General features: G+C 59.9%; 1 protein-coding gene across 2 annotated transcripts in view; it reads right to left on the bottom strand.

Annotated features, from left to right (window-relative positions):
* Positions 1 to 6,244: 6,244 nt before the first annotated feature.
* The window catches only part of LRRC4B (leucine rich repeat containing 4B), a 45,009-nt gene continuing 34,997 nt past the window's right edge, over positions 6,245 to 16,256 (bottom strand). For both annotated transcript variants that reach the window (XM_075016101.1, XM_075016099.1), the window contains exon 2: positions 6,245 to 8,377. In XM_075016101.1, coding sequence (XP_074872202.1) covers positions 6,377 to 8,314 — 1,938 coding nt within the window. In that variant the 5' untranslated portion in view covers positions 8,315 to 8,377 and the 3' untranslated portion in view covers positions 6,245 to 6,376. The remainder of the gene's footprint in view (positions 8,378 to 16,256) is intronic.

Below are 16,256 nucleotides of genomic sequence, written 5' to 3' on the forward strand. Positions count from 1 at the left end.
GGCCTCTGTCTGCTTCCGGGTCCCCTCCTGACCCCTGCTGCAGCTCTGGTAGGCCAGGAAGCTGGGGAGTGGGGGAGAATCAGTCCTTGCTAGCGGCCCCCCCCCACCCCACCCCCACACACAGCCGGCCTGGGCACATGTTGCCATCCAAGCTGACGCCTGCTCCCCCCACCCCCAGGCGTGGGCACGGACGGGAGCGACTGCCAGGGGGGCTCCTCCCCCCACGTTGCTGGGGGATGACAGCCTGTAATTCAGACAGGCAGGTTCGGGGGTGGGGGGTGGGGGGGCGGCCCAGGGGATGGGACCATGTGGCAGTTAAGACCAGGGAATGGACCGAGGGGGGCGGGAAACAAGGCGAGCAAATTCCTGGAAACCAACCCCCTGTCGCCGGCACCCCACACGCTGCAGACGGCGAGGCTGGGGGTGGGGAGAGGGGTATGGCAGCTGGTCTGCTCTGGATCTCATCACTGGGGCTTAAATTGGGCCTGGGCTGAGCCTCTGGGCTTGGCCCTTCCCAGCCCCAGCACCTCCGCGCTCGGCTGTACCGAGGCCCAGCACCTCCAGGCTCGGCCATTCCCAGCCCCAGCACCTCCGCGCTCGGCTGTACCGAGGCCCAGCACCTCCAGGCTCGGCCATTCCCAGCCCCAGCACCTCCGCGCTCGGCTGTACCGAGGCCCAGCACCTCCAGGCTCGGCCATTCCCAGCCCCAGCGCCTCCAGGCTCGGCCATTCCCAGCCCCAGCACCTCTGACCTCAGCTGTATCCAGGCCCAGCACCTCCAGGCTTGGCCGTTCCCAGCCCCAGCACCTCCAGGCTTGGCCGTTCCCAGCCCCAGCACCTCTGACCTCAGCTGTACCCGGGCCCAGCACCCCCAGGCTCAGCCATTCCCAGCCCCAGCACCTCTGACCTCAGCTGTACCCGGGCCCAGCACCTTCGGGCTCGGCCATTCCCAGCCCCAGTGCTGTTGGACCTGCTTTGTCAGTCTGGGATGTACCCCCTGGCTGGGGCTGGCCCCTTGGCCGTTCCAACTCAAGTCCTGCTGGGCACACGCTGGGCTCCCTGCATCCACCATCTCCCCATTGCCTGTGATGCAGCCAAGTCCTTTCTGGCTGCTCCCGGGCAAGGGGAAGAGGGCGCTGGGTGGGGGAGGGGCAGCTATTTCAGGGGCCTCTGGGGCGCAGAGCAGGAGCCCTACGGCAGCAGTGCCTGGCCAGCCCCCCCGCGTCCCCCACTGCAAGGCACACAGCGCCAGTGCAGGCCACAAGGTCGCAGGGAGGACACAGCTGCGGCCTGGCTGGGGGCTGCAGAGGGAGGCTGCAGGCCTGGGGGGAGCTGGGCTCCGGGGTGGGGATCTGTCTGGGAGGGGTGCCAGGCTTGCTGAGCTTTGCTCCAGTGCAGGATGAGGCCATGGGCATGGGACAGCAGGAGGCACTGGGTGGGCAGCATCTGCATGCAGAGCCTTTGCTGCAGCCATCGCGGGGGTGGGGGCTGAGTCTCCCCCAGGCCTCCGTATCTGGCTCCCCGTCCATCTGTCCGTCCCTCTGCTCCCCACCCCCCCACAAGAAGAGGCACCTGTTGAAGAATCGCCCCCCCCCAACACCCACCCCCCCAGCTGGGTTGAAGACAACGGCCTGCCCCCGGCTGCAGTGTTGCTACCACCTGGAGCCTGTGGCGTTGCCATGGTGATAAAGATCTGCAGCAGCAGTTACCATGGCGACGGGATCTGCAGCAAAGAGGTTACCCTGGTGACCGGGATCCACAGTGCCCCCCCCATAGTTACCATGACAACTGGGATCCACAGTGATTAATACCCTCTTGAGCATCACACAGCCCCCGGTGGGGGGGCAAGGGGGGGGCTCAGCAGGGGGAGCACACACTTGCCGCTCCTAAGGAGGGGCACGGAGCTGCACCTTACAGCGGGGGCAGAGGGGGCCGTGCCAGGGCAGGGGGAGCTGCTGCCAGTGGGGAATGCACAGCTCCCCCAGGGATCAAAACAGCACTTCACCCCACCCCCCTGCCAAGAGCCGGAGGCCCCCGCTGGGCCCCTGCTTCCCCCATCCCTGGGTTCCCCCCACCCCATGAATGGGCAGGCCGTTCTCAGGCCCTGAGCTGAGATCACTGGGTCTCAGTCCCTTCTGACCTGTGCCAGAGGCCACCGAACAAGGGGGTCTTTGTCCTCTGCCCCCCCCCTTTCCCCACCATGCCCCCTGGCCGACTCCGAGCCCAGCCCTGCAGGAACAGACAGGCCCCGAGGCTGTGCTCCAGGGAGCCAGTCACACTGCAGCCCAGGAGGGGCTCAGCTCCTGGACTCCCACAACCAGAATGGAGGGAGAATCTTCCACACTAACCACTAGGCCCCACTCCCCTCCCAAGGGTAGGCAGAAAACCCAGGAGCCCTGGGACCTGCTCCACCTGCAGCCTATCATCCCCCAGCCCCCTCTTGCAGCCAGGGCAACCCTCCCAAGCATGCTGCCTCTGACCTGCCCCTTGCAGGGCTGTGTCGTGCTGTGCCAGGCTGCAGGCAGGTTCTGGCTGCTTTGCCAGCCTGTCGCTTTCACTCTCTTCTGGCTTTGTGTGACTGGGAGGAGCGGAATGCCAGCCCAGCCGGGGAGCGGGAAGCCATAGCGCAGCTCGCCGGGCCAGGCTGCAGACAAGCAAATGGACACAGGGAAATATCTGCCACAGACTCACACCACTGCAACCTGCTCCCTGCAGCACAGCCCCCCCCCCCCCCCCCCCCCGGCCGCCACAACTACCGCAGCCAGCCCAGCCTGCAAGGGGCCCCCAACCTGCAGCCCAGCCCCCCACACTGCAGCCAGCCCAGCCTGCAAGGGCCCCTAACCTGCAGCACAGCCCCCCATACCGCAGCCAGCTCAGCCTGCAAGGGGCCCCCAACCTGCAGCACAGCCCCCCCATACTGCAGCCAGCCCAGCCTGCAAGGGGCCCCCAACCTGCAGCCCAGCCCCCCACACTGCAGCCAGCCCAGCCTGCAAGGGCCCCTAACCTGCAGCACAGCCCCCCATACCACAGCCAGCCCAGCCTGCAAGGGGCCCCCAACCTGCTGCACGGCCCCCCCATACCGCAGCCAGCCCAGCCTGCAAGGGGCCCCCAACCTGCAGCACAGCCCCCCCATACTGCAGCCAGCCCAGCCTGCAAGGGGCCCCCAACCTGCAGCACAGCCCCCCCATACCGCAGCCAGCCCAGCCTGCAAGGGGCCCCCAACCTGCTGCACGGCCCCCCCATACCGCAGCCAGCCCAGCCTGCAAGGGGCCCCCAACCTGCAGCACAGCCCCCCCATACTGCAGCCAGCCCAGCCTGCAAGGGGCCCCCAACCTGCTGCACAGTGCCCGCTAGCTCCACAGAGCACTGGGGCCCGGGAACAGCCCAGTCCTGCTCCCTGCAGCACAGCGCCCCTAGGGTCTCAGGGATGGCGTGCACCAGGGTAAACACGGCTGGTGGGGGATCCTAGTGGCCCAAATTCCCCTTCCAAGGCCTGAATCCCAGACAGGCCCCCGGGCCTGAAACTCCCTACAGCTGCCACCCCTCTCCACTCCTGGCACACGCAGCCCCCGCCAGCAACCCCAGGCCCCCTCACTCCAGCAGCCACAGGAGAGGGCGGTGTAAGGGAAGATTCTCCATAGTAACACAGCTCACCATGGCGACGGAGGGATGCTGAAGTCCGGATGCCATGCATGTATCCTACAAAGGAGTCAGGAGCGCGTGGGTATCCCATAATACTCCTCTCCCCCTCCCGGGAACCTGCCCCACTGGTTAGAGGGAGAGATAGATGGGTGAGGAGGGACTGAAGAGTAGAGAAGAAAGAAGCGGGGTGGTGTGTTGCAATGGGGGCGTATGGGGTTAGATAGACACAATGGGGGGCAGGCTGGAGGCACAGGGAGCTCCCAGCCTGCCCCACTCCCCACAGCGCCCCCTGCTGGCAGAGGCCAGGGCTGGAGTAGCCGGGAGCTCCCCTCTCCGGCCACTAGCCAAGATTTCTTGTGGTCACTTCCACACTGCGGTTTGAGGCCCTTTGCCCCCAGTTCCCCTCCCCGCCCCCAGGCCCGCGCCACATGGGAAACCCGGTTCCATGCCCCACGTGCAATCCTGCACCTCCCAGAGTCTGGGGGTTACAGCTCGTGGGGGGGTCTTGGGCGAGGGGTCTCATTTAGGGGTTGCAGGGGCCCTGGTTAATTGTGGCGTTACAGAGCCCTCACCCAGCTGGCACCAGCTCCCCTCAAAGTGACAAACCCCCTGCCCCAACCCTCAATTGACCCCGTCCCCCTGACCCAGCATTCCCTGCTGACCCCCTGCCCCACTGAGCCCTCCTAGGACTCCAAGCCCCCTCCTCTAACTGGCCACACACAACCTGTGACCCCCACCTCCTTTAACCCTGCATGACCCTCTGTCCTCTCCTGATCCACCCCCACACTGACCTATGCTCCTCTCCCCCAACCCCTGCCGAGCCACACTCTGTGCCCCAGCAGGGGCAACTGCCCAGCACAGAACCCCCTACCCTGCATGGAGGAGCCCCAACCACATTGGACTCCCGCCTCCCAGCCTAACAGGGTTTCAAACTCACCCCAAATATACACATAACTGGAGATACACATCTTGTAGAGCTGGAAGGGACCTTGGGAGGTCATCCAGTCCTGTCCTGTCCAGTCCCCTGCCCTCTTGGCAGGACCAAGTGCCAACTTTTTTTTTGTAACCTAATTGCCCCAGATGGCCCCCACCAGAATTGAACGCTGGGTTTAAGGAGGTCAATACTCAAACCACTGAGCTATCCCTCCCACCTCACTAGCCAGGCACCCAGGAATCCCAGGACACCTGTGTTCTCTCCCCAGCCCTGGCAGTGGGCTAGGATCCTGTGGTTAGAAACAGGGGAGGGGAGAAGGAGCCAGGACTCCTGGGTTCTCTCCCTCCCCTGCCACGTCTCAGAAGGAAGGTCCCTTGCCACAGAATCACCCACCTGGATGGCAGTGGACAGTCAGGGGGGCAGGTCCCTGGGGGTCAAACACACAGCACGGGGGTGGGCTGAGAAATAGCTAGTAACCACCACACTGCCCAGCCCTGCCCCACCACTTTGGAGGCCTCTCCCCAGCTGCTTCCAGGGGGCTGTTTTCTCATTCTCCTGGGTCTCCCCAAAGGCAGCTCCCTGGCCGAAGCACATGCCTGTAATCCCAGCAGACCTGGTCACCTGTGCGTAGGCTCGAACCTGGGACCTCGGTGCTTGAGCCACTGCCCTATGAGCAAAGAGCCAGCTGGTGTCACAGCCTGGAAAGAGCTTCTCCACCACCCCAGGGGAACCTGCCCGCGCCGGGGAGCTCTGTTCCAGTGGGGAGCGCCATGCACCCACCCCTGGGGCAGGCGGATGTTGTGCGGGGGGGGTTGGTGGCGATGGGGGTGGGTGCCCCAGCCGGTGCCCAAGAGTGCGCTCCCCCTCCCCCCCCAGCTCTTGGAAAGATGCTTCCTTGGGAGGGTTGTAAACACCTTTATGGATTTTATTAAAATAGGAAACTCGGACGAGACCCAGAAACAGCTGGGATCACAGGCTCCGGAGGCAGGGGTTGGGCAGGAGCACAGCAGCCCCTGTCACCCTCTCCCCCCGGCTCCCCCCCACAAACCCTGCCCCTCCCCCCAATTATTACAAATTAAAAAATACCTCTGCTCTGCGTTTCTGCGCAGGGAGCAGGGGCTGGGGTGCCCGGAGTCAGAGAGTCATTAAAAAACCCCACAGCCTGCGCCCCGGCCTCTCGCAGGGCGGGCACGGCCACTTCTTGGTGCCAGCCATGGCCCCATGGCTGAAAACGGAATCTCGACCGACAGCCGCTCCCACTAACCAATGAATACGCCCGCCCCTTCCTCTGGGCGTCGGGTTCCCCCACCCCCCATTCCATCCCCCAGCCACAAAAAGCAGCGATTCCGGGCTTGGGAGGGCGGGCTCCTTTCGCGCCGTTAGTAACCCGCCCGGCGGTATCAAAAGAGTTTCGAGTTTACATGGGGGTGGGGGGGGCACTTCCCAACTTGGCCAGGCCGGGCACGGGAAACAGAGAAGTTCTCGGTCAACTTTGTACTTCAGAAATGGCAAAAATAAAAGAGATGGTAAAAAGCTAAACCGGAGAGAGGTGGGAATCCCAAGCTGGGATGGGGGGGAGACCCTCGGGGGGCAGGAAGGGGACGGAGGGCACACAGGCGAGAGGGAGAAGCCAGGGTCCCCTCCAGCAGGTGATGTCCAACTTGAGCTCATCTGTCACAGGCAGGTGGAGGGGGCTGCGTCCCCTCGGGCATTTCCCCGCTCCCCCTCCACCCGGAGGGCAGCGGAGGGGAGTGGGCCGTGCGGTCGGGGCGAGGGCAGGCCAGGCGGGGCGTCCCCGCTCTCAGATCTGCGTCTCTTGCACGTTCTCCTTTGAGCTGCTCTTGAACAAGAGAGGTTCATGGATGGAGTTCAGCAGCGGGTTCTTGGCGCAGTTCAGGGGCCCCGCGTTGTTGTTGTAGTGGGCCTTGAAGGCCGCGTAGTGGTTGAGATGGTCATGCTCCAGGGCCGGCAGGGCCAGGTGGCTGTCGCCGGGGGCACCGGCTGCGGCCGGCAACTCGTCCTCCACGTTGATGATCTCGATAGTACGCGTGGGGCCGTGATGCTTGTGCAGCTGGTGTTGCTTGCGCAGCTTGTAGAAGACAATCAGCATCACGGCCGCCATGAAGGTGATGGCCACGAAGCAGCCAATGATGATCTTGGTGGTCTTCATCACGTCGTCCAGGTCCTTCATGCCGCCCTCAGCTGCGTCGGTGATGGGCACGGTGAAAGGCTTTTCCGTGGAGCGAGTGGAGCGGGGCGTCAGCGAGGTGGTGGAGTAGGTCACGTCCCAGCCCACGGCGGGCGTGGGGCCCGGCTCCTTCTTGGTGGGCAGGGCGTCCTCCTGGGCCGTCTCCATGGTCTCCACGGTGACGGTGGTGAAGTAGGTGTAGCCAGTGGCGGCGGGGTCCACGGCCGAGACGTTAAGGGTGGCCGAGGCCGTGGTGTTGCCGGCCGAGTTGGTCACCATGCAGGTGTACTGCCCTGTGTCCTGCACCGTCACGTTGGTGAAGTTGAGCGTGCCGTCGTGCAGCACGGAAATCCGCACCCGGTACGAGCCGTGGGTCATCAGCGTCCCGTTGGGCGTCAGCCAGTTGACCGAGGTCATGGAGGTGCCCGTCCGGCACTTCAGCTCCGCCGCCATCCCCTCCGTCACATTGAGGTCGGTGGGCGGCTCGACAATGACGGGGGCGTAGCAGGTGAAGTGGCTCTGATCCAGCTCGCCGATGTAGCGCCCCTTGAGGCTGGCCGGGGCGTGGCAGCGGGCGCAGCAGGTGGTGTTGTTGGGCACAGTCTCCTTCAGCCACCAGCTGAGCCAGAGGACGTCACAGTTGCAGTGCCAGGGGTTGTGGTTGAGGTGCACCCGCTCCAGCCGGTGCAAGGGGGTAAAGAGGTCATGGGGCAGCGACATGAGGTTGTTGTGGGACAGGTTCAGCTCCTCCAGCGACTTGAGGTCGTCGAAGGCATTGCGCTCGATGGTGGACACCTGGGCATGCATCAGCCATAGCTTGCGCAGGCTTGTCAGGCCCTGGAAGGAGCCGGGGCGGATCATGTCCAGCCGGTTGCCCGACAGCTCGAGCTCCTCCAGCCGCACCAGCGCCGTCAGGTTGGGGATGTCCTTGAGGTTGCACATGCCCAGGTTCAGGTAGCGCAGGTTGACCAGCCCCTCAAAGGCCGCCTCAGAGATGTACTCCAGCTTCTTCAGCTCGCCCAGGTCCAGGCGGCGCAGCGAGGGCACCCGGTTGAAGGCGTAGGAGGGGATGCTCTCGATGGGGTTGTTCCGTAGCCACAGCTCCCGCAGCTTGGAGAGGTACTCGAAGGCCTGGGTGGGCACCGTGGTCAGGCGGTTGTCAAAGAGCTCCAGCGTGTTGAGGTTGGGCAGCCCGTTGAAGGCCCCCACCTCGATCTTACGGATCAGGTTCTTGCTGAGCTGAAGGATCTCCAGGTGCCGCAGGTGCTTGAAGGTGTCCGTCTTGATGACCTGGATGTTGTTCTCCTGCAGGTTGAGGTACCGCGTGTTGATGGAGATGCTCTCCGGCACCTCCACCAGCTCCCGGCGCGTGCAGATCACCCGGCTGGCCTGGTTGCTGCAGGAGCAGGCCGCCGGGCAGGACGTGGGAGAAGCCCCAGCCCACGCCAGCGAGGGCAGCCACAGCATGAGAACCAGCACTGGCTTCCAAAGCATCCTAGAGAGACTGGGAGGCGGTGGCCCCCTCCGGGAGCAACAGCGGGGGGCAGCCATGTCCAACGTTCATGCTTTAAGGGGTGAAACCTCCTCTGGACCACACTCTCAAACTCCTAGAGACTGGAGACACAAGGCGAGAGAGAGAGAGAGACCAGTTAGCATGGGCCACAAGGGACATCCCCAGGAGAAGAAACCAGTTAGCGTGGGCCACAGGGGACATCCCCAGGAGAAGAAACCAGTGAACGTGGGCCACAGGGGACATCCCCAGGAGAAGAGACCAGTGAACATGGGCCACAGGGGACATCCCCAGGAGAAGAGACCAGTGAACGTGGTCTCTGAGCCACAGGGACCATCCCCACCAGGGGAAGTCCAATGAGCTTCGTCCCCCAGAGGTGAGACTCATCTCTGAGGGATCAGCGGCCGTGCAGGCTTAGGGAGGCAGAGGAGGTGGGTCAGTTCCTCCCTCCATCACTGTGGAACCTGGGCCAGTATTTTTGTGCCTCAGTTTCCCCCAGGATGTGGGGGGCAGCGCTGGGTTCTGGGGTGGGAAATATGTGAAAGACCCAAATATTCTGGCCGTGGGGCCACATAAGGGAAAATTAAAAGCTAGACTGAGATGGGGGCGCTCAGCCCCTCCCCAAGGGCCCCAGTGACATCTCCCCACCCTGGCTGCAATTCTCAGGTCATCCGCTCTCCAGGGTCCCCAGTTCCCTTGGGGGTAAAATCACCTGCAGCCAAACTCCCTCCCAGTTCCTCCCTTTTCTAAGATGCAGAATTTCCCTCTGCAACAGGTCTGCAAAGACCCCAACTCCCCCCGCCCACCCTTCGCAACCGCCCCCCTCAGAACCCCCCACCCTTCAGCCCTCCCCCTTCGGAACCCCCCCTTGGACACCCCCCCGCCCCTGAAAACACACCTCTGAAATCCCAACACTGCCAGGTTTTCTTGGAAGCTTTTCAATGGACACAGAAGTGGGACAAAAACCCCCAAATGTTCTGTATTCCCCACAGCTTGCAAGGGGCACGTGGTGGGCTGCTGTCGCCAGCTGCAGCACCCAGCAGAGCAGGGATCTGCAGAGAGCACAACCCAGCGCCCACGAGGGTCACGTCCTAAGCTGAGAGCAGCCAGCCTGGCCCCCCCGCCACCAGGGCCTGGCCCTCTTCACAGCCCCTTCCTGTGCTGGCACTCACTGGGCTGCTGCTGAAGGCCCCCAGGATTCTCACGGATCTCCCAGCCCCTCACCCCTCCAGCCCCAGCGGCAGCCCAGAGGTTCACAGCCAGAAGGCACCGTCATGCCACCCAGGATCTCCTGGGCATCACAGACCAGGAAATCTCCCCTGCCCGAGAGCCCAAACTCTTCAGTCAGGGTTCCCAGCAGTTCTCAGCTGGTGGATCCTGATCCCACAGTGGGTGGTGATGCCATCTCGGTGGGGTCACCAGGGCCCAAAGCCACAGGCAGGAGCTCTGCAGGAGGCAGAGAGCTGCCAGCTGAGTTAGCCCAAATTCATACCTCCGACTACACGATTGTGTGCCACGGACCCTGTCATCCTCCCTTGTCCTCGCCAGCCCCCGCTGAGGGGGTAACAACCTACTATTCCCACCAGACCAACACACGGTAGAGCAGGAACCCGTCCGTAACACCCGTCTCCACGCAGGGTGTATCGCAACATGGCTACAGTAACACCTATCCCAACACCTGGCCTGTAGGCCAGCCACCCGCCATTAACCACCACCCCCACACCCACCACACAGAAACACCTCTGCAGGAACACTCATGCCAACGCAGGGTAGAGTAACAACCCAGTATTAACAGCCAACCACAGGTAGGGTGTAACATAGCCACTGTGGAGTAACAATCCTCCACACTTATACAACAGACCACTGAACCTCCAACTTCCCCCACCAACACCCCGTGACCACACACACGGTATAGCAACATCCCTCATTAACAACCAGCTCCACCGTGTTTAGCTACAATCTCTTACATTAACAATCATCAGCACAGGAAGAACACCACCTCTGCAGCGGCAAATACACACACAGAGACAAAGTTTATAGCACCAACCCTGTATTAACAACCAGCCACACACAGGATGTAGCAACCTCTTTCGTGAACAGCCATCCCCTCTTACAGTATTTAGCAACCATTGTGCATATCATCACCGGAACTAATGACAACTCTACCGGAGCAAACGTTCTCCCTCTTTCTCTCTCTCACGCACACACAGAGCATATAGCATCAGTCCTACATTAACAACCAGCCACGCACAGAGGTACAGCAACAAACCACCAATCAAAACCATCGCTATGCACCAACAGTCCAACATTAAATCCCACCCTTACGCACAGCAACGTTCCTACCGTATCAACCATTCCCAGGACTACTGCTTACAGGCAGCCAGAGGCTAACAGCCACCACACCCCCAGTGCATGGCAGCAACCCTACATTAAAAACCGTCCTCACGCACTGGGGATAGCAACATGTCTGGACTACCGAGAAGCAACCCTGCACTACCGACCTGCTCCTCTCGCACAGTATATAGCAAAAGCCCTGTAGTAACAATCACTTCCACATACCGTTTATAATCAACAACCGCACGCACAGTGTACAGCAGCAAACCTACAATAACAACCCACCGCATGTGTCAAATGGCAGCAACCTGACCCCAACCACCATCTCTACACAGTGCGCAGCCACAAACCTACACTAATCAATACACACTTTGTGTCACTGGTGCAACAACCATGCAATAAGAAACAGCCCACACAGATATTGTCTAGCAACAATCTTCCAGTAGCAAACTTCCCCACTAAGTTTATACCAGTGGTTGTTCATTAATTAACACCTTTACCCGCAGCAGATAGCTACAACCCCCATTAGCCAGTATTTGGCACCGTTTATTGTAACTCTTACACAGCCGCGGTCCCCACAGTGCATTGCAGCAACACAATATCAACAGTCATCCACACACAGCATACAGCACCGGTCTTAAATTAACAACCAGCTGCTCACATTGTATGGAACAAACCATCTTCCCAATGCCCTGCATCAACCTTATACTAAAGCAGCACGACTGACATACACAGCATTTATCAACACCCGTCCAGCCGTTGCTTCGTACAGCGTGTAGAAGCCACCCTCAAGTTACAACCCACACCCAGTCTATCATAGCAAACTTGCACGAATAGCTGTTCACACTCGGTACAGCACTATCCCTCCACTCACAACTGCGCTCCTAGGCTATGTCTCCACGACAGGGACTTCATACCTTATGACAAACCTTCTGTCGACAGAGCACGGCCAGACAACAAAGTGGATCGCAAGAGCGACCTGCTCTGTCGACAGAGCGCGGCCGGACGGCCCGGCTAGTCTATCGGCAAAACAGCCAAGCGGAACCACAGCCGACAGGGCTGCCGGTGTCCTGGAGGCCCCTCCGGAACGGCCAGACCGGTGCCTTGTCAACAGATCTCTGTCGACAGCAGCAAGCGGGTACAGCTGGCTACGCAAGCGCCGCGTTCTGCCTGCAGACCAGGCTTCGCCACGTGGATGCACCGCGGGTTTTGTTGACAACATGGCCTCTTATCTAGGCACAGCCGGAGCATAAAGCAGCCCCCAGCACACCCACAGAAAAGAGGAGCCTAAGGGGGGAGGGACAGAGGTCTATAAAATCACGCCTGGTGTGGAGAAAGTGGGCAAGGAAAAGCTATTTACTTGTCCCCGCAACATATCGATGAGGGGTCCCTGTGTGACATTAGCGGCAGCAGCTTTTAAACAAAAGGCAGTTTTTCTCTATGCAGTGCGTGGTCAGCCTGTGGACCTGCCGGCCGGGGGAGGCTGTGAATGCCAGGACTTCACCAGGATTCAGAAGAGAACTAGGTGAATTCCTGGAGGTGAGGTCCATCGATGCTCATTAGCCAGGATGGGCAGGGCTGGCGTCCCTGGCCTGTGCGTGTCAGAGGCTGGAAATGGAAGAGAGCAGACGGGTCACTCAAGGATGACCTGTTCTGTTCACCCCCTCGGGAGCATCTGGTCTTGGCCACTGTTGGAAGACCGAATATCGGCCTGGATGGATCTTGGCCATTCTTATGTTCCTAAACTGTCCCCTCCGCAGGGTGTAGCAGCAATGCTACAATAACCGCCATCTATTAAAAACCAGCAGCGGCGGCTGGCTATATGGCCACTCCTCCGTTAACAACCATGGACACACACGCTCTACAACAAGAGGTATAGTGACCATCCTACAGTCCTATATTAGCCCCCGTTGACACACAGTTTATTATAACTATTCCCCCACACTATCTACAAAAGCAACGCTACAGTAACAACCGCCCATGTGTGTTGTGGATAGCAACGTGCCTGTGCCATGAACAGTTCCAACGCATAGCGTATCACAGCAACGCTACAGTAACAACCGCCCATGTGCGTTGTGGATAGCAACGTGCCTGTGCCATGAACAGTTCCAACGCATAGCGTATCACAGCAACGCTACAGTAACAACCACCCATGTGCGTTGTGGATAGCAACGTGCCTGTGCCATGAACAGTTCCCAAGTACAGGGTATCACAGAGAGTAGCACCATTCCTGCATTCACTGTGACTGTGTGGTTGCCACACACTGGCAGATAAGGGGTTAAAACAGCCCTGGGAGAAGGATGGAAGCCAGTCCCAAATGGGCGGGAGGAACCAATCTGGGTCCGGATGGACCCTATAAGAAGGGCTCCTAGACAGGAGGAGCTCACTTCTCCTCCAGCTCTGCAGAGAGAGGGGGGACCTAGCTGCCTGCGAGCCGGAGCATCTTGGACAGAGAAGTGCTGGGGGATGTCAGGGTGAGCCGCGGGAACTCACACCGGAATAAAACCCAGGCTAAGGCCCAGCAACAGGCACTAGATGACAGACAGCAGTGGGTCACTGAAGCAGCAGGTGATGGCTTAGGGGTGACTAGGCTCCCTGGGAAGGGAGGACCCCAGAGCGTGAGCAGTGATGTGGGGCAGTACCCAGGGGGAGGGGCACCACGGTCTGGGAAGGAGATGGGGCAACGTTCTCTTTAATTTTTTCCAGCCATGTGTAGAATAAAAGTTTTATGTGCTCTGAGGCCTGTGCCAATGTGCACCAGCAGTTCAAACAAAAGCCCTAACTGTAAGCGCTCTGCTAATCCGCTGGGTGGTGTCTGAATCTCTTCTCAGCCACTGCACAAACGCACAGCTTACAGGGAACGCTGCTGGCCAGAGGCCTTACCCCCTGTGGGGAAAACAATGGAAAAGAACAGAAAGCAGCAGGGGAGACGCTGTCCAGAACAGGGCGCACTGGAGCTGAAAGAGCTATTTCCCGGACTGACCAGCAGGAGGTGCCATGGTGGGGAGTCCCAGTCTGTTACAAGTGGTGGAGAACGTGGGCATCGGCCATCCTGGACTGGAACTCTTGGCTGAAGGGGAGTCAAGTCACGGGAGAGAGGAATGATGGATCCTGGCTATGCAGACGGTTCCTGTGCCGTTCCAGGCTGGGCTCCAGGGACAGATCCCTTGAGGAAAGGGGCAGGCCAGCAGCCCAAGAGGCATGAGAGCTGGTGCAGGAGACTGGGGAGACCCAGCAGAGGCACAAGGAAGTGCCGTGGGCCCTGCATGAACACATGAGCTGGCTGGCAGAGGAGATGGGGGGCCTGCTAAGACTCTTCAGAAGGGAATTCAGGAGTCAACAAGAGCCTGGGGAGAAGCCAAGAGCCAGGCCCAGGAGGCTGATGTGAGGGCAGAGCACTTGTTAAGCCTGTGGAAGGCGTAGCCATCTAAGGAGGGACTGGCCCTACCAGGACGGGGCAGGGAGCCTCACCCAGAGCAGGGAAAGGGGCAAGTCCCAGACAGGTGACAGCCACCCAGGGGTGGACATATTGGGCCTGTGGGTGCAGAGGGCACCCACCGAGGAACTGCCAGGACTCAGAGACTAGGGTAAAATTAACTGCAGGGAGGGTGGAGGGCCACAAATGGACAAAGGGAGACCAGGAAGATGTGTAGAGCAGACCCAGAGGGGCCAAAAATGGTACAGAGGAGGCTGCAGGGATGACAGCCCACCTGCTGGCGAGCCATAGAATCATAGAAGAGTAGGACTGGAAGAGACCTCGAGAGGCCATCAAGTCCAGCCCCCTGCCCTCATGGCAGGACCAAGCGCTTTCTAGACCATCCCATCTACAGCCATCTACAGGAGGTAACAGGAAAGGGGACTGGGAAAGCAAGGACCCAGCCATGGAGCGAATACCTTAACAGCACAGGTTGCAGTCGAGACCCAGACTTTGAGAGCAGACAGTCTGCAGGATTCTGACCTGCGCCTGTGGCTGAACACAGGGGAGCAGACCCACCTCTGGCGGAGGCAGATGACCAGGACACGGCCAGGAGCAGGGGGCTCTTGTGGATCAGAGCAAACATCTGTGCAAGCAGCCAGACGAGACGAGCGTGCTCAGAGGAGCATCCCTAGGTTTCACAGAGCAGGAGGCCTCCCCCACACCCTGAGAGGAGGATACCTGATGGAGTAGCTGCCCTGCACTGGAGTGAAAAGGGTTAAAACAGCCCTAGGAGAGGCTGAGCCTGGGAGCCAATCACAAGCAGACTGGAGGCAGCCAATCATGGCCCAGCTGGTCCCTATAAGAAGGAAGCTAGGGGGGAGAAGGTCATTCTTGCTCCAGCTGTGGAAGGGGAGGCTTGGGCAGAGCAGTGCTGGGGGAAGGCAGGGCACAGCAGGGAAGCTCAGGCCTGAAGGAGGCCCAGGCTGAGGCCCAACAACAAGGTGGTACTAGGGCTACAAAGGAGAAGGCAGGTCTGCAGCCCCGGCCAGTGAGAAACTTCAGGCTGCAGTTGGCCCCTAAGGGCTGGATGATGAAGGGCAGTGGGTCACTGAGGCAGGTCGTGGCTACGGGGTGATCAGGCTCCCTGGGATGGGAGGACCCCAGTGTGTAGGCCCAGCCACAGGGCAGGACACAGGGGAAGGAGGGCCAAGGTCTAGGAGGGACATGGGGACTCACATGACATGGTGGAGAACAGGGAAAAGACAGGTGACAGTGGGTGAAACTTCAGCCAAAGGTGGGTGCCATGGCAGTGAGTCCCAACCTGTTACCACCACCAACACTTCCCACGTACAGCACATGGCGGCAACCTACCGTAACCACTGTCAATGTGCTCCATGGATGGCAGTGCGCCTGTACCCAGAACACTTCCCTCCTGGAGAGTATCGCTACAAGCCACAGTAACCACCGTCCCTGTGGATTGCGGACAGCAGAGTGCAGGTAACAGGAACAGCTCCCATGTGTAGTGTATCGCAGCAACCTACAGTAACAACCATCCATGTGCACAGCAGGTAGCAGCGTGTTTGTACTATGCAGTTTCCAAATGTCATATCACAGCAACCCTATAGTAACAGCTGTCCACATGTACCACACATAGCGGTGTGCCTGTAGCATCAACAGTTCCCACATGCAGAATTGCAGCAACCCGACAGTAACCACAATACATGCGCATTACAGATAGTGGTGTACCTGTACCATGAACGGTTCCCTCACATAGTGTATCACAGCTGCCTGCAGTAACCACCATCCATGTGCACTGCAGAAAGAAGTGTGCCTGTACTCTGAACAGTTTCCACATGTAGTGTATCACAGCAACACTACAGTAACCGTCGTTGATGTGCATTATGGATAGCAGCGTGCCTGTACCATGAACAGTTCCCCCACAAAGTGTATTCCACCAACTTCCAGTATCAACCGTCCATGTGCATTGCTGATAGCAACATGACTATACTGTGAACAGTTCCCACCCCTGGTGTATTGCAGCAACCCTCCCGTAAGTACCATCCATGTTCATTGCAGATAGCAGTGTGCTTGTAGCATGAACAGTTCCCACACGTAGCGTATGATAGCAACCTACAGTAACAAGTGTTTATATGCACCGCAGGAAGCCTCATGCCTGTACTGTGAACAGTTCCCACATGTAATGTATGGCAGCAACCTTACAGTAACAACCG

This window comes from Carettochelys insculpta, chromosome 22, assembly GCF_033958435.1.
Source record: "Carettochelys insculpta isolate YL-2023 chromosome 22, ASM3395843v1, whole genome shotgun sequence".
NCBI classification, from domain to species: Eukaryota; Metazoa; Chordata; order Testudines; family Carettochelyidae; genus Carettochelys; species Carettochelys insculpta.